The sequence below is a fragment of the Drosophila arizonae genome, chromosome 2, assembly GCF_054131065.1.
Source record: "Drosophila arizonae isolate 15081-1271.41 chromosome 2, UAZ_ARI_1.0, whole genome shotgun sequence".
Lineage (NCBI taxonomy): Eukaryota > Metazoa > Arthropoda > Insecta > Diptera > Drosophilidae > Drosophila > Drosophila arizonae.
The window spans coordinates 29,418,002-29,444,379 of record NC_142922.1 but is presented as its reverse complement, the minus strand read 5'-3'; the positions used below and the strand labels follow the sequence as shown (position 1 = coordinate 29,444,379).

Here is a 26,378-nt window from a genome sequence, read left to right as displayed (position 1 = left end):
CCCTGAATGTCTACAGCTGTATTAAATAAGCAGACATTATGTTGCTATTCCTCTCAATCAACGCTAGTGATGACAAAAATCAAATGTATGTATTCGATTATTGAAACATCCTTAATCATTAATCAAATAATCTTTTTTATAGTTTTTTTTTTTTTTTTTTTTTTTTTTTTTTTTTATAATATATTGTATTGTTAATGAATTTGTTAAATGCTCAACAAAAATATGTAAATATTTCATTTATTAAGTTTAGAATTCAGAAACAAGAACTTCAAAAGATCTGTGGTGTTCAATCTCTGCCCCCTTTTGAAATAATCGATTATGGTTGCAATTAATCGCAAACCAAGCAAAATAATCGATCTGCGTGTATCATACGACTAATCCTGCCATCACTAGTCAACGCCTTCCTTTACAATGAATCAATTGACCTTTTAGAGTAATCTTTGAATAAAATACGACCTGAATCCAATTGGATCTAATTACTTAGTAACGTATAAAAAGATAGATCTATAGATCTTATAAGAGTGAACTTTACGAAATATTCCATTGCCTGCTCTCTTAGCTGGCCCCACTGTGCCCTAGGAGCTGCGCCTCACAGAGAGGAGGCTCGCCGTCTTTGTTGCTCTGCTTTGTGAACTTACATAAACTGAGTTGGGCCTCGACTGGGGCGGCTACTCCTTTGGCTTGGCTTGGTTGCCCCTCCCGGATCGTAGATCTCGAAGAGCAATGGCGCTTGACACTCAATATGCTCAGGCGGGGGCGCCTCAATATTTATGTTGCGATGCGTTGAGCAGCTTTAAAGGCTCTGTGTTGCCTGGTAACTTTCATTGTCACGTGGCAGTAATTACCGGTGTTGCAGACGCACACACAGACACACACACACACACACATGGACATGGCTTTGAACTGCACGCCAGTCAACACTCGGGAGGAGGCTCAGCTCAGCTCAGCTCAGCAGGCAGCTCCCTGGGCAGCCGTGTCGCATGGCGTCGCGACGCGCTTTACAATTTCAATTCATTGAATTTTAACGGCGCCTACAACAGCAACGCATGCCCGCCCTCTCTTCCTCTCTCTCTCCCTCTCTCTCTCTCTCTAGTCTCTGGCCTGCTGCGTGGCTGGCCTTAACCAAACTTTGTAAAACGTTGTGTGCAACATTTGGCGAGTGTCCTGCTGCCTGCTGCCTGCTGACTGCCAATTGGCAACTGGCTGACTCCGACTGCAGCCGGCCTTTGTCAATATCCATTATAGCCATCACGAGTGTGAGTGTGTGAGTGTGTGTGTGCGTGTGTGTGTGGGTCGACTGCCCGGGAAGTTGTAGCCGGAGTCAGAGTGAGCCCCGATATTAAAACGTGTTTTATCACGCGCCACCATTTCGCGGCCGGGTATTCATTCCAATTGCGGCCAGATTGCACTTTTCAAGTGCCTGTTAATGCATTTGGCCCGCACGGCTGTCGCCTCCTGCCTGCCACCTCCTGCCTGCTGCGTGCCGTTGGCCAAGTTAAAGCTGCGCCACTTTTGCTTAATTTCTAGTCACAAATTCAAATTACACAAGAACGAGCTGAAAATGTCAACAAAAACGAAAGAAAACGAAAAAAAAACAAGTAAGAAAACTCTAGTCGAGAGTGCTCGACTAGATACTACCCTGAACCCAACAAATAAAAATGCTCATTTAGTATGGCTGAAATTTCAATTTCGATGTATTTAAAAATATAAATAAAATACCAAACTCATTTAATAAAATATAAAAATATTTTGAAATAATTAAAAAAAAATTAACATCAGTTGCATCGACCGGGATTCGAACCGCGACTCCTCGGTCGAGCGTCATGCTGCTAACACACTAGGCCACCTCACTCCTGCTAGTGGCGCTGGCAAAACTCAAATAGATTCACTGCTGCAGCGCCATCTACCAAAACTAAATGAAACTAACTGCTGATGTGATTCTAAGAATCTGCTAGAATAACCAAACTATTAAAAACGCACATAAAGTATAGTTAAAATTTCAATTTCGGTGTATTTAAAAATATAAATTAAATAGAAAACGTATTTATGAAAATATAAAAATATTTTGAAACAATTTAAAAAAAAAACATCAGTGTTGCACCGATCGGGATTCGAACCGCGACTTCTTGATCGAGCGTCATGCACCTAACACACTAGGCCACCCCACTCCTGCTGGTGGCGCTGGCAAAACTCAAATAGATTCACTGCTGCAGCGCCATCTACCAAAACTAAACGAAACTAACAGCTGATGTGATGTATTTGTTGTAGCTGCTGCACGTGCGTTTGTTAATTGGCCAAATATTTGATTATTTTTTATTAATTTTTGACTGAACGGAATTTAATGAAACTTTCAGCATATGATCTACATATTATATTGAATATTTGAGAAATTTGAAAAAAGAAAAATCATTCACAATTAGCTATAGAGGCACCTGATTTGAACTTGAATGTTTTTACTCGATAAAAACATAACGGGATGATTTATCGAATTTTAAAAGCAAACTCGACGTCCGCGCTGTATATACGGTCATTTTAAAAAAAAATTCAAGTCTCTAGCTCTTATATCTTCGGAAATCGACGCGTTCAAACATACGGACAGACGGACAGACGGACAGACGGACAGACGGACAGACGGACAGACAGACAGACGGACAGGGCTAAATCGACTCAGCTCGTCGCCCTGATCAAGAATATATATACTTTGTGGGGTCTGCCACGCCTCCTTCTGCCTGTTACATACATTTCAACAAAACCATTATACCCTGATTTCCCATTTTCAATGGGTTCAGGGTATAAAAAAGAAATCAACGGAAAGGGTTGATGGGAAGCTTTGTGCACATTCCGGGCAGCAGCTGCCGCTGTTGCTTGTTGTCCTTTGCCGCCATTTTGTGCGTGTCGTGTGTTTCCCATCTCTATCTCTATAGCTCCCCCTCTCTCTCTCACTCTCTCTCTCTCTGTGTGCTTGTAACATTTTCGTTTTGCAATTTCATTAAATTCCAGCATCCGCCATAAATCTTCCACTCTTCAGCACGGCTTCTGTGCTTTGAAGCGATAAAGGTACGTCTGGCACTGTGATGGCTGGCCCCGAAATGCCAAAAGCAACAGCAACAACAACAACCAGCATTGGTTTTATATTGGGCCACACACACACACACACACGCACACACACAACAAGAACACACAAAATGGCCGTTGAAGTGGTTGAAAGCGATTACGTTGAATACCAAAGGTTGATGTGTGTGTCTGTGTGTGTGTGTGTGCGTGTGTGATGGTCTGTGTCCCGTTACTGTTTAAATGTTGTATGAATGAGCTTTTTTTGGGGGACAAACTGAGCAACAGCAGTCGAGAGTTATGTGGGGTCTCCTTTTGGGGTTTTGCGCTCGAACTACTCAAAAGTTGTGTTGTGCAGTGTAAAACATAAACATGGGTTAGTTACACCAGCACACGGCCTATTAACTCCTACTCCCTGGCTCGCCAGCTGCCATGTGTCAGCCCCTTAAAGCTGCCCCATAAACATACTAAATACCCAATAGGCTGAGACATCATAACTGCGAAATGCCTCAACGAAGCTTTTCCCCTTCCTGCTGCATCTCCCTCAGAGTCTAGAGCGCAGTTAAAGTCCTTCCTCAATCTTTGCAAGCGCCTTGGTCAGCCAGCGCGCCAACGCTCGCTTAATGCCTTGCCAAAGCTCTTGGCCGACTTTGTCCAGGGCTCAAGACTGAACTGAATGAACCGCAGCTGTTTTGGCCCATTTGCCACTTATTAAACTGAAACATTCGCCGTTGCTGCTGCTACCCCTGCTACTCCTGCTGCTGCTGCTACTCCTGATGCTCCTGCTGCAGTTAAGCATTTCTGCAACCACCGAGCGAGTTATTATTGTATTCTCTTTTTTTTTTTTTACATTTCACATTCTTTGGCTGACTTTGCCCAAGTAAATATTGCCAGAGCATTCCTCAGGCGAGCGACACACCCACATCTCAATACGCTACAATTTGCTGCTTTGTGAATTCATTAATTTATAAATTTTCATATTATTTTCAGTAGTTTTACATATTATTTGGCATTGTATGGGGTCACCCTATAGAAGGAGTATAGTCTTATATAATAATAAAAAAGATAATATTGCATAACATTTCATTACATTACAGTGCATAAGGTTAAATTATATTATTCATTACTCGCACCTCGTAGGGCTGATAATATCATTTTGGATGATCCACGATCTCAGACAGTTGACTTAACTTCAGTTGTCACATTCTTTGCTTCCAGTTGTAAAACTCTTGAGCTCCCGTGAAAATGCCAAGTCTGCAGCTTCAATAGTAGCAAAGCACTTTGCATATGGACAGACAGGTGTATGGGTACCGATAGTCCAATGAACATGCGGACGGACATTGCTCAATATATCTTCAGTGTGTTTTCTAAGAGGATAATTATAGCTATTTTCCAATTATAGAAAATATGAGTATAATAATATAGAATAATAATAATAAATAATATTTAATTTGTTGAATATTAATTAATTCACGCACGTATTTCAAATCATTTGTTAAACCTTCATGCCGTCCTTAAATACGCAAGGAATGTCGGCATTTCAATAAGAATACACAACACACCACTTCTATATAAATAAATGTAGATCAATTATTATTAAATTGTCTAATAATACGAACACACAAATACATAACAAATATAAAAAAGGGGTTTCAATATTATTCATTAAAGGCAATTATAAAAATTAATAATTTCTATAAAATTATCAAATATATTCTGTAAATATGTACTTTGGAGCATTTCAGAATTCAAACATGCATCATTCTATATTTAAGGCAATTTAAATAATTAAGGCAATACAAATTGTTAATAATATATTACATTATTTTTAAATTGTTTAATAATATAATTCGATAGATAAATTATGAAATACTTCCGAATGAACTAATGTAATTAATTACTAATTGTAATTCAGAATTCAGAAATTCCACATTCTATACTTTTAAGAATTATACAAATAATGAAGGTAGCCGAACTATATAAATAAATAAATTTCAGAATACATATATTGCTTAGATTCTTTACTTAATGCAGTTATTTTTTCACTTAATATAAAATTAATGTAGTATAAATAAATTATTGTTAAATAGCATAAGAGTACGAACTTATAGATGAAATCTGGAATGCTTTACATTGAACTTGTGTAAATACTTCCTTGCATACGTTAACCGTATAACTGTATAATACTACAAATTCATACTTCCTTGCATATGTTAACCGTTAGGGCACTTCAGAATTTATTTAAGGCAATTATGAATAGTATGTACAAATTATTATTAAATTGTATAATATACGAATTCATATTTCTTTGCATAAGTTAACCGTTAGGGCATTCCAGAATTCATCTACGGCCTCCACTTAAAATGCTAGCTCTTATTTTGTATCGCAGCTCTCTATATAAATATATTTTTTAATTCGTTGCTGCTGGAGCTGGAGCTGGAGCTGGAGCTGTTGTTGGTTGACAATTTTATAAGCCATCGTCGTCTCCTCTGACCCGGCTGTCTCTGCTGTCGCAGCTGTCGCTGCCGTCTTTGCTGTCGCTGGCGCTGGCGCTGGTTGTTGTTGGAGCCGCAGCTCGTGGCACTATAATTGAATGTCTCAGGTGTTTTGTCAGACAGTGCTTAAGCCTTTGCCGGGATTTTCTTCTATGGCAGGGCCCGAATGATTCTTTGGGTCGTGCTGCAAATGATTGCGCCTCTTAAAGCCCTTAAAGTGTTGCATGTTTTTTTGCCAGTTGGGGTTGGGTGGGGGGTTGGGGCTGGGTCGCGTGTGACATTCAAATCCGCGCTGTTTCACTGCCTGGCCCGCCTAATTAAAACATTCATCTTCATTTTCACCTTTTGCCTAATTAATTCACACAAAAATCAACTAAATTAATATGAAAAGAGCCAAAGAAGCTGCCAAGTTGCTGACCAGGTCCCAGGCCCAGGCCCCACATCCATTGCCATTGTTGTTGTTGTTGCTGTTGCTGTTGCCTTTCGGACGCTAACGAGAATTAATGGTTTGCAGTGTGGCACACAATTACGACAACGAAAATCTTAGGTAAGCAGCAAAATTGTCACCACGCGCAGCAAAAACCTTAGCTACGTAATTGGCTTTGTGTAAGGGTGGGGGTGGCTGGGTGGCTGGGTGGCTGGAGTGGGCAGGGGTGGGTGGGTGGTTGGCTGCCAGTGTCAAAAACTGCTCAATTTACGTGTCGTGAAATTAATTTATGCCCAATGCAATAACCTCGCCAACGTCAATAAAATACATTACAAGAATATATTGATATACATGTATATATGTGTATGTATATGTATGTATGTGTGTAGCCTGGCTGGCCTCCATGCTGGATGTTGGGTTGTTCGCCGTGAAACAAATGCCTAATTGTGCTCTGTCAATTTGAAATTAAAATTGTATGCTACACACACACACATACACACACGTATATGTGTAAGTGTGTGTAAGGAATGCGCCTTTTGCGAAAAATTTCCATAATTTAACGTTCTATATGCAAGTAGCGCAATTGAAGCGTAATTAGACTTTGGCACTTACTCACACACGCACACGCACACACACAGAGAAGGAGACACATACACACACACACACACACACACATGAAATTGGCAATCGTCTGGCGTGGCGCTAATTGGTTTCTGGTCAGCAGCGGAGCAGCTAACGTCGCCATCTTTTGGCTCTTTGGCTGCCTTTCAGCGGACGCCAATTAAAAACGTGCGCATATTATGCTTTATTGAGCTCTCACTCTCTCTCCCCCCTCACTCTCCCACTCTACCTCAGTCTCTGTCGCTCTCGTTGTCTGTGGACACAGCATTTGGGGTGCACGAAAATTCAGTGGGTCGATTGCGGATCTCCCCTTGTTACCTGTTCCTCCATCGTCTTGCCGGGGCGCTCGGCATTGTGGGCGTGCCTTTTAGCAATAATAACGTCCTCTGTTGGCCATAAAACAAATCATACAACTTTATGGTCACCTTACCAATTCCAATGACCACCTTCTGCCAATGTCCACTGCGAACTTTATCTTTTTATATGCAGCATTATTGCCACAGATTAGACACGGGATTTGGTACATTGTACTACAGTATGAGTGTGTGAGTGTGCGTGTGTGTATCTGCTCCCTGTTAGCTGGTTGGTCGGGGGATTCTTCCTTTTTTTTCGATTGCCAGCAGAACGAATTAAATATGACCATTTGTATAATGGGCGAGACTCGAGTTGGGCAAACGATAGTCGTGTCTATGTAATATGTGGGCAGTTGGCATATCTCGTGTGTGTGTGTGTGTGTGTGTGTGTGTGGTGGGGGCGTGGCTGGGTCATTCATATTTGAATACATATTTGTTATGCTGTGGCCACTGCCGAATGCAAAATGCATGACATTTTCTGTTTAATTTTCAGTTCTATAAGTGCTCCGGCTTAACTCGAGCTCTGGTCAGCAGGGAAAGGGAGAGAGAGAGAGAGAGACGGGGTATGGCCAGCACAGTGCGAGCCTTTAGGCCATTGAGGATTTTAGAGATAGGCCCAGCATTTGTACATAGGCCTGCACCTGGCAGCGCTCTGACAGCGTCCTGGCCCGGCCATAAAGGACGACCGTGTGTGTCCTGGGATCGTTTTCACACCATAAAGTGCTCAGTTGCTCGCAATGAATGCTGAAATCATTGGAATATTAAGGAATTATGTTCAAATTTTATGAATATACAAAAAATCAACTCAAATTGCTTCTTTCTTTTTTTTATAAATACTTATTCAGAATTGAATTTAAACAAAATATATGCAGTTTATGCATTTTAAATAGATGGAGGAAAGTATCTGTTTTTTATGTATATTATAATTGCATAGATATTAAAGTTATACTTTTTTATGTAGGGAAGCATTTTACATATTATATTTCCATATATATATTTTATTTTATATATTTATAATTTTTTCAGTTAAAAAGCAAATTCATGTGATTATCCTTATTCATATTAAAATATTATGAAATATTAAAATAATCGCCACTTAGCTGTCAAAGAAATGCATAATGGAGTGGGCAACTTTAGCTGCAGTGCAATTGATTTACTATACAGATAATATATCAGAGAGGCAGAGAAAGATTCCCTTACTCGGGTTATTTATCTCTCTCTCTCTCTCTCTCTCTCTCTCTCACACACGTTCTTTACGTTCTTTAGGTAGTTTTTTGACTAACTCTTGATTTCAGTTTCCAATGTTTCGCATCTGCAACATCCCAAATGATAAAAGAATTCTTCTACCTTGTATAATTACGATTTCTGTAGAATATATATTCGTTCATATTCATATACATATAGCAATTCATATAAGGTATATGTATGCATATATGCTCTGTTCATTCACATTTGTTTTGCACCCAGATAATTTTAATAAAATTTTCTCATTTTATCAAGTTTGCAAAATGAGAGCTGGAATATCTTTGACTACAGCAATTGTAACCACGTACGGAGACAGCAAGGCGAGAGTAAATTAGAAGCCAACAGAAAGTAAGTAAAACAAAGAGAGGGAGAGACAGAGAGAGTGAGAGAGAGAGGTGTACAGCATGGCTGAATCTGATTGCGGATGCTTCGCTCGGGCACCAGTGTGCGGCATTTTATTTCGCATTAAGAGATTAAGATCAAAATTAAAATTTAAATTACCACGCGACACGCAGCGTGAAGTTCCCTCTCCCTATCTGTGTGAGTGTGTGTGTGTGTATCTTGTTTAATTTTTTTTTTATTATTTTGCAGCTGCCTTAAATTGTTGCAATGTTTTGACACTTTAGTTGAGGTAGAAGACGCGCGCAGACGCGTATTCAGCTGCGAAACGTTGCAAGATGCCTTAATTAATTAATTGGCATGTCAGACAGACGCAGCTCACCCAGTTGGGACTATGGCGGTGGCAGTGGCAGTGGCAGCAGGAACTGGAGCTGGAGCAGGAGCAGGAGCAGCGCCAGTGGAAGTGGAAGCATCAGCTAGAGAATGACTGACAACTTAATTGGCTCTCTTTGAAAAACTTACCATTAACAAGCCAAAGTCGTTTGCAGAGCACAACAAGCATGCATATAGACAATACAGATGCGATGTATGTGTGTAAGTGTTGTGTGTGAGTGTGTTTGTATATATGTCAGCAGCAACAACAACAGAGCTGACAGCCACGAATTAAAGTGAGCCAAAGCATTGCAAGCCAAGCCGACTTTTTGTTGATTGACCTTAAGCAAAAGTTTGCACAATGCCAGCAACAGCAGGAGCAGCAGCAGTAGCAATAGCAGCAGCAGCAGCAGCAGTAGCAGCAGCAATAGCAGCAGGAGCAGTGGCAGCAGCAACAGCAGCAGCAGTAGCAGCAGCAGCAGCAGGAGCAGCAGCAGCAGCAGCATCAGCAGAAACAGCAACAGCAGCAACATCAACAGCAGCAGCAGCTGCCCCACGTCCTTTCGCCCCTGGCCAGGGTCCGGCGGAGGACTGCAAGTGACGCCAGCTAAGCCGCAGCATAACAGCCCTACACAAATTTATGAGCACTCAAGTTGATTCAATTTAAAAGTGTTGCGCCCCCCCCACCACTAGCCAGACCACTAAATGTGACGCTGACGTCGCTATCCCTCTCTCTCTCACTCTCCCCATTTTTTTAATTAGGCTAAGCCCGTGCCTAAAGCCACGTAGCCAACTGTGCCGGACTGCTAATTGTGCACAGCACACGGCACAGGTGAGAAGGAGGAGGAGGCGGAGGCTTCTGCTGCTGAGCTGCGCTTCCGCTCTGGTCAGGTCACAGGTCAGCTGGCAAACAATGCTCAACTTTGTGGCCAGCTGCTGCTGGCAGAAAACAATAACAAGGCTACGCGGAAAATAAAAACGGAATATATACATATACCTTTATATATATATATACATATATATGTAAAAAGGTAGCGAAGTGCAGCTCGAGCAAAGTTTTTCGCCCTTTTGAGTGGCATCAATTTTGACATTTGCCTGCAGCGAGGCAAAGCAAAGTTTTCGCAGCGCCTAAGCCGATTGCACACTGAAGTTGGGCAGCTATTTCATATGCAATGAGTGCTACACACACACACACACACACACACACACACACACACATACAGTTTTGCTTAAAATCCTATGGCAAAACTTTGTTGAGATACAAAATCGGAGCAGCGCCTCAGCGTATGCAATGGAAAAATTATAAAACTCTGGCGGCCAGGATGTGTCCAGGATGTGTGTCTGCAAAAATAACAATTACTTGTCTATGTGTGTGTGTGTGTGAGTTGAAAAGTATTTCTTTTTTTCTTTTTCTTCTGGTGGAAGGACTAGAAAGTTGCAGGAGGCGGGCGCAACTGGAAAAGTGCAAAAGCTCAACCGGAGCATTAAAGATGCCATAACTGAGAGTTTGTTGTTGTTGTTGTTGTTGTTGCGTGTGGCCGTAAAAACTTTGTTAAGTAAAACCTCATGTGCATCTAATTAAAAATATAAACAAGTTTATTTTAAAGCCGCCGAAGAAAACTTTTGTCTCCAACGGAAACGAGCTTGAGTGCGTTGTTTATGTGCTGGCAGGAAGCGGGCGCTGTGTTCGTGTGGGTGTGTATATGTGAGTATTCCGCAACTTGTTTGGCATGTTTATCAGAACGAATGTGAAACAGGGATTTTTGCGAAATGCGCACTCCAATTGGCATAACTTTGCTGGCAGCGAACTTTTGCGCATTCGCATGCTTAATTAGCTTCCTGCTGGAAGAGCCATGCGCATGCTAATGCATGCAGCAAAGAGGCTGCTCAAGTTAAAGTCCTGCCAGGCGGTGTTTAAGGCTCACTAATGAAATACCCATCAGTCATTGGAGCTGCATTTTTTGCTCCGACTAAACACTCGCTTAATGGCCTGGCCAACGTCTCTCGGACGCACACAAAACGCAGTTTGACGAACGCCCAGCTGCATGCCATGGCAGAGGGTAGCCAGCTGGGTGGGGCAGCTGGACTACAAGTCAAGAGCTTAATGCTCCGCCTGTGCCACACACGCCCGACGTGGCCAACGACGACAACGGCGAAAACGAACATTTTTGAGCTGCCAACTAACCAGGAGGCGAACCCAGCAACAGGGGCGGAGGCAGAGGCAGAGGCAGTGGCGGAGCAGGGGCAGAGACAGAGCTACAGCCAAAGCCTTATGTCCGTCCAGAATTCGTTACCAGAAAATGGCTCCACTGACAGCCACAGGCCCAGTTCCAATCCCATCCTCATCCCCATCTCCAGCTCCAGCTCCAGCCACAGCCAGTTTGAGCGACTGCTTCTGACTTCGACTTGTGCGTCTCCGGTCGCTGCTGATGTCATTAATGCAACTAGCATCTCACACAGCCGGGCGTCACCTTAGCCCCGGACAAACCGAATGCTTTGCATGGACGCATGTGATATGAGCCCAGCTCACCCTCAGCCCCAACCCCATTCACATTCACATACGCATAACCCTTCGCGGCGCACACACAGGAGGAGGCAGGCAGGAGCAGTAGCAGGAGCAGAGGCAGCAGCGGCAGCAGCAGCAACAGAAAAAAGAAGAAGAAAATAACAAACGAGCACAACATGAGCTGAAAATAAGATTTTTGAGTCATTTCGTTTTGTTGCGTTTATGTTCGTCCGGGCTGTGACTGTGGCTGCGGCTGTGGCTGTGGCTGTGGCTGTGGCTGCCTCGAGTCCTGCTGCTGCTGCTGCAGCCTGTGCTCTGCGCTGTCGTCGTCATCGTCGTCTGGCTGCCGCTCTGTACATATCCCGGCCTGGGCTCTGTGCTTCACTGGCTGATGTATTCATGAAATCGTGTGATTAATGGCTCGCACAACATTTGCACACACTACCCGGCCGGAGCTTCCTCTCCAGCTCCAGCTCCAGCTCCAGCTGCAGCTTTGGTTGGTGTTCCAGCTACCACTGCTCGACATGCGGCGTATCTGTCTGAGTGCAGATAAACATGCCAGTCCCTGGCACCGCAAGACCCAATCTCAACCCAACAAATGCTGCGCATGCAAAACGAGCAAAGAGCACGAGCTGCGACCTGCGAAGGCGGCAAGCAGGGGGCGGCGGCCGGGACGAGCGATGGCGACTTTGGTCACAAAAATTTTCCGGCTCTGCGCGTTTCACTGCCATTTTATCTGAGCCGCATGAGGCGATGAAATTAACAAACATCCTGGTGCGCTGGCGAAAACAAAAATGCGTCGTAATTAAAGCGAATTTAATTGCTTTATCCTCATAGACGTGCACCACAGGCTACCCAGGACAGCAGGACACCCCTTCGACTCCCCTCCGACGCCCTTCGACACTTTGCGCGCCTATAACTATGCCATAATCTTTGACACTTTTATTGCGGCTCTAAAAGTTCTTAACTTGATTTAATAAGCCGCTCGGACAACAAGCGTGACTGTTTAGCATTTTCGAGTTTTATCTGAAACTTTTTAGGCCCAAAGAATTTGATCTTAGCCGAGGCGGAGGCACTGCCAACGTGGCTTTAATTAACTCATTTTTCATCGGAATTGCCAGCGGCAGGCAGGCTGCCAGAGCAGGGGCCGTTGTTATCTTATCTCGCCTGGAACTGGAGCACAAATGTCTTGGCACGCCCATCACTCATCCCGTGGCGCAAGCCTTTGTCTAGCTGATAAGCCGGAGCCGGAGCCGGAGCCACCTTGCGGGCCGTTATGTCTTGAATTGAAATTGACTTTAGACATTTCACATGAAATTATGCGCTGCTGCGTAACCAAAGCCCTGGCCTCCATTGATTCCGCCACGAAGCGTCGCACTTTCAATTATGCTGCAAGTGATTTCCTTTACGGACTTATCTGGCAGCTGAACAGCAGTTTCGCCTGTAACATCGAGTATAATTTTATGATGGCCCGCAACTTGAAGTGAAAGTCCTATAAAGCGTCCATTGGCAGCGGCCCGGATGCCTCCCCAGGGCTGGCCCGAGCTGCGCTGAGCTGGGCTGAAAGTTGTTTCATTTTTAATCAAGTTGGCTGTTGGAAGTTTTTGCATGTCTTCGCTTCGCCTTGGCAGTGTCTCGACAATGCTGGCCATTTAGCTGGGCCAAAGGTAAATACGTCCCCAGTACGACCGCAGCCGGCTTTAAGCCAGACGCTTTTTATGGCCCAAACAACAAAACCTCAAAATTGCAGATTTAATTTTATTTCATTGCACTCGCACTCGCCTCGGTCACAGGAAAATTGTTTCTTTATATTGTGCTCGGTTGACTTGCAGCTTTGTTTCCTTGATTGCCCTGGCTGGCTGGAATGCGTCCTTTGAATCTTTCATTTCAAATTCAGCAAAGAAACAGGCGAAAATTGCAATTGCAATTGCGATTGCACCTGAGTCGTTCTCTACTTTTTTTTTTTAAGAATGCAAAGTCAATCAGGAAAAATGTCACAAGAAACACAGCTTCAATCTAAATTTTATTTATGAATGAATGCATTTTAGGGCCAAAAGTTGATCAAGGAACTGAAACTATTCAATCTGAATTTTATTTATGAATGAAAGAATTTTAGCTTGATTAATGAATTGGACTTATTAAAGCAGAAGCAAAATTATAATTTCTATTGGTAAAAGCACATATATAAATGGATATTTCTGTAGTTTCTCGTTTGTTAATAAATGGAACCAAATATTTATAGCTTGAACAAATTCCGAAGATTATAAATATTTTTCTGTGTCTTGCATATTGTATTTAGGCATAAGGTGACTGAATGGATGCTGTAATAACCCGTGTTTAAGTAAATTCAATTATTAGTTATTTAGTTTCTTTACAAATTATAGCTTCACTTATTCACTCATTCTGCCGCGCTCGCTGACACCAACCAAAGTAAGTTAGAAAGGAATGAGAATAGGAATAAGAATAATAATAAGAAAGCTCGCAGCAAAAGCTCATTCCGTGGCTTGGACCCAGGAGCTTTCTGTGTGTTGATCGCCTTCCATAGAAAGCTCGCTTGGCACGGTTCTCAGCAGATGCTGTAGAAAGAAAGTTTACTTCAGCTTTTTGTCTTACATTTAGCGCATCTAGTTTTTATACCCTGAACCCATTGAAAATGGGAAATCAGGGTATAATGGTTTTATGAAAAAGTATGTAACGGGCAGAAGGAGGCGTGGCAGACCCCACAAATATATATATTCTTCATCAGCGCGACGAGCTGAGTCGATATAGTCCTGTCCGTCTGTACGTTCGTCCGTCCGTCCGTCCGTCCGTCCGTATGAGTGCGTCGATCTCAGAAGTTATAAGAGCTAGACAGCTGAAATTTGGCATGCATATTCGTGTGTACCATACGCAGTACGAGTTTGCTTTATTTTTTTTTTCGATAAATCGTCCGATAACTTTTTATCGAGAATAATCGAAAAATTGATTTTGTTTTTTTTAGCCTAATTTGAACATTTTTAGATACTTTGGATACCACGCCCCCTTCTCCACCAATTTGTAAAAAACGCATTTCAAGTACTAGAGACTTGTGCTTTGGAATGTACACACATATTTACCATATGATTACGCTCTGAAAGTTTCATTAAGATCATATGTTTACAAAAGAAATTATTCGACAAATAAATTCACATAATATTGCCCACACTGCAGCGCAGCCCAAGCGCAGTCGCTGCTTACTGCGCAGTTAGCACAGCGCAGGCTTATGCGTGCGTGTGGATGCATGTGTATGTATGTGTGCATAAAAGAAGTGCAGAATGATTAGAATATCCGCTTAGAGGGTTCAGGGTATCTCCTAGTCGAGCAGTCTCGACTAGAGCCTTCTTACTTGTTTTAAGTCTTCAGTTGTAAGATTGAGTTTGCTCAAAGTGCTGATCCCACGTCATGTAGGCAGCATAATTGTATGAATTCTTGAATATCTTTTGTATTAGTTGCTCCATGTACCAATTACTAATAAATAGCCTATAATTACTAATAATTAGCCAAAAAATTATCATATATGTCTTTAAAGTTCTTACATCAGAGCTGAATAGCAAAAACTCTACCTACTAAACTATTTCCATTAAATTAGGTTACTCTGAAATCTCTTCAGGGAGAGAAGTCTTCCGAGAGTCTGTACAATCATGTTGTAGACATTTTGTTGTTGTTGTATGTTATTTGCCTGGTTGAGTGCACAAACGATGCGTTGCCTGCAAACGATGATGTCTCATTAATAAACATAAGCAAGAAAGGAGATTCAAAGCTGAAGCAAATCCAAATCAGAATCCGAATCAAAATCAAAATCAAAACCATTTACAACTCCAGTGAGCAACGTAAAAAGAGAAGCGAACGACTTTTGGGGCCGCAATATTTGTAATCAAACGCAGTCATAATAATCAAGTCGTAAAAAACAAATCCATTTTCGCGCTTCAATGAACGCCGAGAGCCAAGAGCCAGAAGCCAGGAGCCAGACTACAGCCAGAGAGCTGTAAAAACAATAATAGTAATGGCAGCGGGCAACAACGTTTTTACACCTTTTGCAGCAGGAGCCGCCAGAAAGGATCAAGGATAACAACGACAACGACAATGACGACGACGATGACGCTGACATTCGATAATAATAAAGACCATACTTTGTTTTAGCCAAAACGACAGAGAGAGAGAGAGAGAGAGTGGTGCAATCGACATGACCATAAAAAACAAATAGCTCAATGACTCAGGCAGAGTTTTATGAGCTGTGTAGTCTATATACATAGATGGAGGATGTTAAGATCTGCCAAAGGAGCAACCTGTACATATTTGCGGTCGATTCAACATTCGGTGGAGAGGCATTGACAAATCTGTGACTGGCCCCATTAAATGGCTGTAAAAATCAAACAGTAAGCGCTGTAAATTATAATGTAATAGAAATATAATAAGCGAGTTCATCTCGATGGCCGGGATAACAACGCGCGCATCGTAAAATCGGCGAGCTCGTAAAATGCGCCAGGAAACGTGAAATGAAAAGCCCGGCGCTAGTTTTCACACCAAGCAGCCGGATGGCTTGGGCCGAGCCGGGAGCTGGCATCATTACACTTGAGTGTTTTACAACTTCCGTTAAGTTTGCCGGGGCTATAAAGCGTAATCTTCATGTTTTTATTACAAGGATGCGGCCATCCGCCCAACAGCCCGAATCCTGCCCGAATCCAGCTCGACCCTGCTCGACTGGCAGCTGTGCTGTCAATGTGTGGCAGCATCGAGGACATCAAATTGACAGCTCCTTGGAGTCGTAAAACTCCTCACTGTGGACTACTACATATGTTGTTGGCGCCCCTTCTCCTGCCAGCCCGCCTCCACGGCCGCCCGCCTCCCGCACTAACTGGCAACTGGGGTAATGATTGTCACCGGCTAAACAATTAAATTGAGGTTAGAATGAAACATAAAAAGCGCATAAAAAGGACATAAAGTCCGGAACAGACGAGGCGACGGCCAGCTATGCGAGTCCCGACGATGTCGTCAACGCATCGTAAACGCTTTAAGCTACAGTTTATATCCATTTCGAAAGGATAACAGCGACAACAACAACGACAACAACAATGACAACAATGGAATTAACATGACCTGTGTGTGCGATCTGTGGCCTCGTAAAACTTCTGCTGATAAGACACTCGCCGTTGGTAATGATAATAAAATTATAATTTCGCCTCTGCATATGCTTGCCCCAAAGTGTCTATGTGAGTGGCGATAATGCTGGGATTCGGATTCAGATTCTTGCTGCCTGGGAATAGGACTAGCTCTGCCCCGCCTTCTGCCTCCTGCCTGCTGCTCCCCGCCAAGCACTTGACTCTGGCATTTACGTTTTAGGGCCCGCCGCCATGTGAGAAATTGTAAATTGCGCTAATAAGCATTTAAAATTAACTAAATGCTCGACTCTTGGGCCAAGCCTGATGAGTTGTGGATCAGGGTTGGGCTCTGGGCTCTGGGCTCTGGGTGTCTGGTTTCCGGTTTCGGCTATGTATGGCTTGCTCTTCAGCTGGGCTATAAAGTGTGCAAAGTCGTTAGACGAGCTCTAAGTGGCGAAGAGATGCGTTTTTCATGTTCGCTCTGGCCGTAAATGCTAAGAACGTTGGCGATGCTCCCGATAGCCAATCGTAATGGATTGGCTAATCCAATTGGCCATTTGGCGGGGCACAGTTGCCCGAGTGGAACATATGGGCATGTCAACACGTTTTATTAGGGTAGTTGCTTGGAGTCGACATGGTCTGGCATTTATTGAGCTCTTAAATAATTTAGGAACTATCTTGGGCTGGGCCTTAGGCTGATAAAGTTTGTAATAATATGCAAGCTTCCAATCTCTAATAAATAAGTTCACTCGGCTAATGAAAGGAGTAATACATGAATGCTTCCAGGCGATTCACATAACTTAAATAATCATTGATTGGCAGAGGCTGCACTAACTAAATGTAAAATAGAAACTCACAAATTACGAGGCAAAGAATAAATTTTTATTGTAATGGAATATTTTTTGAAGCAATTTCCGAATGATATTAATTGAAGGGATGGAATTTTGTGGAATTAAGAAAAATATATCAAGAGAAAAGTATTCATAAATAGTGTTTGTTTAGCTCCCATGGCTTTGTTTATGAATTATTCCGTTTCAATAATATTTTATTTATTTAATGAGATGTGATTTTAATGGGCAGAGTTTAAAGTTTTATTTTTCGCGTATTACGTTGAGCTCTTAGAGATAAAAGCATGGCATTTCTAACCGAGACTTGACAAATTTATATATATATTTAAGTTTAGGTTTCATTATATGAGTCTTGCAATGGATGTTGTAATATCTAACATACAAAAATATATTGAAAAGTAAGGCTTATGCACTTATGTGAAAAGTATAGAATATGTATGTAATGTATTTATTAAACAAGTAGGAAAGCTCTAGTCGAGTCTGCCCGACTACGAGATCCCCTGAACCTTTCTAGCAACCGATATTTCAATAATTATTCGCACATGCACATACACACACACACACACACACACACACACACACACACACACACACACACACACACACATACAGGCATACGCTCGCACGCATAAACACGCATTGGCTGCAGTGTGGGCTTACTATGAAAATTTAATTGTCGATCGGCTATCTTCGTTAAACTTACAGTTTACGATTATAACATAGATAAGCATTTGCTAAAGCACAAGTCTCTAGTATATTAAATAAACCTTTTACAAACTTATGGGTGAAGGGGTGAATATAGGGGTGGGGGGTAAGCTTTGACATATATCAAAATTCTATAAAGTACATATGAATCTACATTTAAAATTTGGTGACTCTGGCCTTAAAGATCTATCAGATATAAATTTAATAAGAAAATAACGGGGCAAGCTATCGAATTTTAAAGCATAACTCGTTATCCACGTGGTATACACGGACTTAGGAAAATAAATAAATAGCTCTTATATCTTCTGAGATCGACGTTATTAAACATACTGACAGACGGACGGACGGACAGACAGACAGACTGACAGGGCCAAATCAACTCAGCTCGTCGCCCTGATCAAGCATATATATACATTGTGGGGTCTGCCACGCCTCCTTCAGCCTGTTACATACATTTTAACAAAATCATTATACCCTGATTTCCCATTAAAAATGGGTATATAAAAATAAAAACTATAAAACTAGTTATTATGATAATATAACATATATTGTTCATATTTATATTTTTCTAAGTATTTTTATTTGTAGGTCACTAATATATATTTTGATTATACGTATGTTTGTTTTTTCCGGTATATTTGTATGTTTTTAAAGAACGGGTCTTTAGTAAAATTCTAATTTGTGCTCTGATGATGCTGATGTACTCACGCGCACTTAGCCACATGCACACCCCCATAAAGAGACGATTACTTCCGCCATTTTCTATGATGAATTGCTACTTTTGCTTAACGCACACACACACTTCTACAGAGAGAGAGACATACACACACATGCATAGAGCCATTAAGCAGCAGAGAGGAGATGCGCAGACATCCATTCAGAGACCGGGGACAAGGCAGTTAGCGACACAGACCCACATATACATGCAAGGCCAGATGAAGCGCTCTATCTGTGTATCCGTGTATCTGTGTATCTGTGTATCTGTGGATACACATTTATCCAGTCGTCGACGGCGTTGACAGCGCCAACGCCAGCGGAAAAAGGTGCAGGACGAGCCAAGAGCGCCGCACAGGCAATGTAAAGCAGGTGAACTCGAGGCAGCTTTGTTGTTGCTGCTGTTGCTGCTGCTGCTGTAGCTGGCAGCAATTGGTGGCAAAACACTGAAAGGACACAGGAAGTGCACTTTGCCAGCACACACACACACACTCGCACACATTCGCACACTTTTATATACAGAAGCAGGACACCCTTGCCGTCATTGGGGTGCTTTTGCCGTTTATTTATGCCTGGCAATCATAAAGCGCGCCCCAAAACTCACACACCCACACACACACTTACGCAGAGAGACAGTGAAGGGAGAGTGCAGGTTATGGCTTTCTATAACTCAGGTTCTGCTGTCGTGCCGCCTCTTTCTGGCCAACGGCCGCGTCGTCTGCTGCTGATGTATTCCATACAAATTGCAAGTTTTAGTGCTTTTATTTTTCGGCACTCTCCGGCAAAAGAATCATCCATCAATGGCATTACGGGCAAGGACGCCAGGACAGCAGCCAGCCAGCCAGCAGACGCGAATGCTTTTTGAGTGCTGCTGACGTTTTTGTGTCGCTGTCGCTGTCGCAGTGGCAATGGCAATCGCAGACGCAGACGCACCCATTGCTCAACAGGACACACAAGAGGATAACAACCCTCCTTTTACCCAGTTTTTTTCTTGTTTTCTGGTCGAAAGCATGCGGCGAAATTTGTAAATTTTTCGCTGCAAAACAAAAAGAAAGATTCTTTGGCCAACACAAAAGGGGGTAGACTTTAGTGCCTGCTATCTCCCTCTCTCCCTCTGTCTTTTGTCTCTGTCTCTCTTCTTCTCGCTATCTACAACAGGCTGATGCTCTCGCTCAGTGCTTGTGGCTGCGTTTGTAGAATAATAGCATAAAATATTGTTGTCCTTGAACAATTTACTTTTATTTTATTTTTATTGCCTACATTGTGGAGCGCTGCCGCTGCCGCTGCCTCTGCCTCTGCCTCTGCCTCTGCTTCTGCTTCTGAGTCCTCCTGCATATGTGTGCCGCATATGTGCGTGTGTCTGTGTGTGTGGGTGTTTGTGTTTGTTATGGTGTCTGCATTGTTGTTGCTGTTGAGCCGCGTTTTTGGCTTCATTAAATTTATGTTGCAACGAACCGTTGCGCACTCTCCCCGCCCCTCGCGCCCTGCCTGCTTGCCAATGTGCTGAGCCTAGTTGCACGTGCCGCGCTGCCGTAAACCAGATCGTAAAAGTTTATTACTTGCGGCTTTCTGTATGTTTGTATGTGTGTCGCGGGTACTGTTGTTATTCTCTTGTTGTTGCTGTTGTTGTTGTTGTCGCTGTAGCTGCTGCCGTCGCCATTGTTGCTGTCAGCTGTCAAATTGAATTTGTTTATATTGCCAACACCAGCTGAAGCGGCAGCAGCAGCAGCAACAGCAATGCCGTCGAGCCGGTCAGAGGCCACAGCCGCCATTCAGCTCCAACAGGTTTCATTTTCACTTGCCGGAAATCATTGCGTCATGCTGATATTTTGTATTTTAACGCCCCGACGACACCACGCCCTCTCCCTCACCCTCACCCTCAGCCGCAGCCGCAGCCTCGCCCGCTCTGGCTGTCATGCTCAGCTTTGTGTTTAGGCTGCAAAGTCGATTTTTGTTGGTTTAGGTCAGTTAGTTTTTGGCTTTGACAGCTCAAAGTCGAGGTCAACTTTTGTATGCCCATCATCAGTTGGCGTGCTGTCTGCCTCCCTCTCTCGCTCTGCTTGTATGTGTGTATGTACATGTGTCTGTCTGCGTGTCTCATATTTATGCGCCCGCCGGTCGAGACGCGTCCCAATGGCCAATGCGACGCGCCCTCGTCACTGGACGCTGATATAAAAATCGATTTTATTATAGCCGTTTGTCTGCCATCCTATATAGATTTCCTGTCATCTGCGATATTGCCTTTGTCTGACTGGGCGAGGCTCTGCCACTGACAGGCTTAAATTCGGCCCGTGTCTCCTGTTTAGGTAAGCCACTTTAAAGCCCGAAAGTGAAAGCGTTGCGTATACGTAATATGTGGAATACTTTAGAATGTGACAGATTTATTAGAAGTTGAAATTGAAGTAACTGCTCAATTTTAGAAGAATAAGATTAATTAAAAATATATTTAAAAAATATTTGCAAACCTAAAAACGGAAATTTAAAATCTAGAAATAAAGAAATTTTTTTTATAAATATTTATTGTAAAAATAATTAAATTTCAATACAATTTGATTCAATATTACAAATAATTGTTGAACAAATTTGTTTACCTATTTCTTTGTGAAATGTAAATAATGAATTATTAAATTAATAAAGTTAAACTCAATTTTTAATAGATACAATATGTTGAATGAAATTCTAAAAACAAAATGTTTCACTATCTATTCTATGTTTTCATTGAGCTGTTCATACTTTAGCAAAAATAGCATTTAATTATATTTAAATATTTGTATTCAAATAAGAATAAATGTTAAATATGTTGAGTCAGAATATTCTTGAAAATATTTTCATGCAATTATCGAATATTACTTTATGTTACAATATTAATTTAACTGAATTTTGTTTAATAATTTCCTCTATTATTAATTATTATACGTTATAAATTATTATTATTAATATTAATTTTAATTGTTTTAGTATTTAGATGAATAATTATATAAACTTTCTTAAATAGGAAAACTGTTTATTATTTTGAAGAAATTTCGGCAGATAACCTGTCTCTTTCATAATTAATAATTATTATTTTGCAAACAGAACATTGCTTAAGATATTAGTTGTCAAAGTTAAAATTAATAATTGTTTATTATTCTCTAATAATAAAGAAATAATAAATAAAGATATGTTAGATTATTATTATTATTTAGAGCTCATAATCAATCGATCCGACGTACGTAATAATATACCAAGCCCTCATTATCTTTCATATTAGCATTATATATATATATATAAAATATATATTTTTATTGATATACTGAGTAATTTATTTAATATAAAAAAATAAATAGTTTCTAAATGTATCTGGGTATTGAATAATATAAAATATTTAAATATTATAAAAAATATATATTATTTATTGGATTTTATTTTGTTTTTCACTATTCTATTTCAAAATATTTTACTAAATAACAATATGCCTTAACCAACAAAAAGAAGCTTAAAATTTAATATTTTATTTAATCTAAATAAGGCAAATTAAAATTGACAGCAAATTTATTGCTCAAAGCTTTTAAAGCAAGAGCAGCAAAAGAGACGAGAGAACAGAATGCACTGAAAAATAAACCAAAACAAAACAAACCCAAAACAAGTAATATATAAAATCTAATCAACTCACGTCACGCTGGGAGAGCGTAAAGCTCGCTCAGCACGCCATCGAAATATGAGAACGAGGGAATTAATTAATAACACATCTATTCAAATTTTTTGAACAGCGCTCGCTTCATTCAGTACACAAAATGCTGTCGAAGCATTTGGGTGGAAAGCTCAGCGCTCGCCTCTTCAAAGTCGAGAGGGCGTTTGCCACAAAGGTATAGGTACTCATAGATATATTATATATAATATAATCAATCTATAACGAAGACCCAATACAGGTTTCTGCTGCAGCTGTAGATGCCATTCCTCTGGAGCAAGCCAAACCCTACTCGGAGCTTCCGGGTCCCAGCAAATTCGAGTTTGTGCGATCTTTTCTGCCAGGCGGTGAGTGAGCGAAAGCTCTTTAAGAGCTCCTCTCTCTAAGTTCCTCTCATCTACTATGCGCTCTTTCAATATATCTCTCTTCGATTCAACTTTTCTGTCTTATCACCGACCAATCGCAGGTCGCTATAAGAATGTTGCGGTGCACGAAATGTTTCTGGATATGAACAAGCGCTATGGCGACATATTTCGTATGCCTGGCGTGGCGGGCAATGACATTGTGATTACCTTGAATCCGGTGGACTATGCCACGATCTTTCGCAACGAGGGACAGTATCCGTATAGACGCAGCTTCGAGACCATGGATTATTTCAAAAGAGTCCACAGACGCGATATATTCGAGGGCGCTGACGGTTTGACTTCCGGGTGAGTTGCAGGAGAAGATAAGCGAGCTCTTGGCTCTGATTGGCATATCTCTCTGCTTAGCAATGGCCCCGCTTGGAGCAAGATGCGAACTGCTGTCAATCCGATCCTGCTGCAGCCGCGGAACGCCAAGCTCTATATAAGCAACTTGCTACACGTGAACGATGAGTTCCTGGAACGGTAAGCTGCAAGATCTTGGGTCTAAGTTCTCTCGACTGATAATGGAAGTTTTTCCCTGGCAGCATTCGAGCCATTAGAGATCCGAGTACTCAAGAGATGCCAGCTGACTTTGGCGAAGATATTCGTCGCCTAGTCCTGGAGTCCATTGGATCCGTGGCGCTCAATACGCGCCTCGGCCTGCTCGGCGAGAACCGGGAGAGTGAGGAGGCGAAGCAGTTGATTAAGGCTTTGGAGAACATACTTGAGCTGAGTTTCCAATTGGACATCATGCCGCCGATCTGGAAGTATATGCCAGTGCCCATGTTCAAGAAGCTGATGCGCTCCTTGGACACCATTACAGACATTTGCTACAACCACGTGCAGCAGGCGCTGCACCGCATCGAGGAAGACGCGCGGGCGGGCCGCCTCACCACTGAGCCGGGGCAGGAGGCTAGCATATTGGAAAAGCTGGCGCACTTTGATCGCAAGGCGGCCGTGATCATTGCCATGGACTTATTCTTTGCCGGCGTGGATCCAGTGAGTGCCTCAAATCCATGTCGAATTCCGCAATTAAAGGTTCCATCTCTTCAATCCTCCATTTCAGACCCTTGTCAGCCTGACTGGCACTCTGCTGAGCCTAGCCAAGAATCCTGAAAAGCAGGCCCGTCTGCTGGAGGAGATCAGGCTTGTGCTGCCCGAGAAGAGCTCCGAGCTAACCATGGAGAACATGGCCCATTTGCCCTATCTGCGTGCCTGCATCAAGGAGGGCATTCGCATGTATCCCATCGGCCCTGGAACCCTGCGCCGCCTGCCGTGCGACGTGGTGCTCAGTGGCTATCGGATCGTGGCTGGCAAAGATGTGGGCATGGCTGCCAACTACCAGATGGCCAACATGGAGCAGTTTGTGCCGCGGGTGCGCGAGTTCCTGCCGGAGCGCTGGCTGCGCGACGAGAACAACGCGAGTCTGGTGGGCGACACGGCCACGCCCTTCATGTACCTGCCCTTCGGCTTCGGGCCACGTGCCTGCGCCGGCAAGCGCATCGTGGACATGCTGCTGGAGATAGCCGTGGCCAGGCTGGTGCGCAACTTCCAAGTGGGCTTCGACTATCCCATTGAGAACGCATTCAAGGCCCAGTTCTTTGTGAAGCCCAACATGCCGTTCAAGTTCAAGTTTGTGGAGCGCTCCATGTAATACCCTCACATATATACATAAATATAAAAGAACCGCTTAGCCATGATAGCTCCAACATATGGCAAGGAAACACCCTCAGCAGCTCCTTCAGAGCCAAGAGTTCCAGCCTCTCAAGAGCTCCAGTTCCAGCTCTCGCCCAAGCGTCCCCCTCAGCCCAGCCTTGCAGCAGCTACTTGACTCAATTGATTTGCTCGCTGGCCCACTTCCCACATCCCACATCCCACAGCCACAACACATCGCCGGCTCCTGCGGATCTGTCAAGTGCACTTGTCTGTGCCCGCAAAGGAACAAGCACTTGACTGCCTTTCGAATCTTAACGTGTCTGTGACGTGGCGTATCATGGGCCCTGCCTCCTGTGTGGCATCTGAAGAACATTTAACGATCTGAACTCAAGTGCGAAACTATGTGCTAATGCCCTTGAGTTGTGTGCTCTAAATGGGTGTTATCTTGGGTCCATACTAACATTGAGGCGGATCATAATGAAATAGTTTATCTTGTCCACATATTTAATTAAAGTTTGGTTTAATATTGCGTTTCAGTGTTAATTTTAAATAATATAAGTAATTTTGGTATATTGTCGGTTGAATATTTTCACCAATTATTTTGTTTAATTGCTATTTGTAAATACTGTTGTATATAACATAAATAATTTTAGGTTTAGATTTATTTTATAGAAAGAAATTCGTCATTATTATCAAATTTATTATTATTTATTTATTTCAAAGCTCACCCAACTATTAGCGATTTCCTAACTTTACTATATGTATATAATATATGGTATACTTTAGGGCTGCAGCAATAAAATGGTTTGTGACTTTGACGTACAATATTAATAAAATTTGTTAAATGTGGTGGATCCGATTTTTAATAGAATTGCATAAGACAATTGTAAATTAACAATTGCGAAAACCTCATAATTTTATTTATTTATTTAGTAAAATGTAATATTTAAAAATATTAAAAAACATAGCTGTTTTATTTATTCAACAAAAGATTCGGTTTATGAATCGAAACTATATATATTTATACTAACACTTTAAGCATGAAGGAAATACACATCGAAAGGTATTTATTAAAAAATTGTTATGAGCACATTAAAAAATTTTATTTTGAGTATATTGGTTTAATTAAAGTACAATTACTTGGTAGAAGGATACGTGGAAGAACTGTCTAAGTACATGTATTTCTGATCATCACTAACACAGCCTTAAGGTCATATATCAAATTAGCATCTTTCTGAATCTTCAATGATAGAATTGACAGCATTCTTCACTTGCTCAGATGCAGTCGGCATAAACACTGGGAAGCACGAGATGCCGGCTCTTACGAAAAATCTCATCTTAAATTCTGCTTTTACAAATATAAACTCAACTGGCGCTCTTTTACAATTATAACGAACTGAATTGCTCTTGATTTTTTATCCACAGATCTGAATAGAGGATTATCAGTATATAATATATATTGCTATTAGAAAAACCTCAACATGAGCCACCTTTATTATTTTTGTTTAAACTAGCTCAGAGATCCCAAACCTCAAATATATGTAAACTATTTGGAATTCCCTTCTAATGCATGAAGAAGGCCCTTCTATAGAGCCTTTGATCAATGGAAATGTATTCGGTTAAATGCAATTATTTATTATTATTTGAATAATATTATTTGGATACCTCCCAGCAAGAACTACAACATATGTGGTAGGGCACTCCTCAGTTAACAGAAGTTGAATGAAATTTACTGAAAACATAAATTTCGTGTTTAAACGGATTTGTCATTTGCTGGAGCAAACACAATTTAATTCATTTAACTCTTAAAGTCGCTTTCATTTCTCAGTGGACTCTTGCTGAGAGTTCATAAACTTTT

General features: G+C 41.9%; 1 protein-coding gene across 2 annotated transcripts; it reads left to right on the top strand.

The window, feature by feature from the left end:
- The first annotated feature begins 22,558 nt into the window (after nucleotides 1–22,558).
- Nucleotides 22,559–25,049, top strand: Cyp12e1 (Cytochrome P450 12e1). 2 transcript variants are annotated; one of them, XM_018001322.2, is made up of 6 exons: nucleotides 22,559–22,638; nucleotides 22,702–22,807; nucleotides 22,927–23,170; nucleotides 23,231–23,347; nucleotides 23,410–23,863; nucleotides 23,931–25,049. In XM_018001322.2, exons 1-6 carry the CDS (start codon nucleotides 22,567–22,569, stop codon nucleotides 24,516–24,518), a joined length of 1,581 nt encoding a protein of 526 aa, XP_017856811.1. In that variant the 5' UTR covers nucleotides 22,559–22,566; the 3' UTR covers nucleotides 24,519–25,049. The 2 variants fall into 2 exon arrangements, with proteins under 2 accessions (XP_017856811.1, XP_089332383.1); XM_089476257.1 differs by having other exon boundaries at nucleotides 22,563–22,644.
- Nucleotides 25,050–26,378: the final 1,329 nt, after the last annotated feature.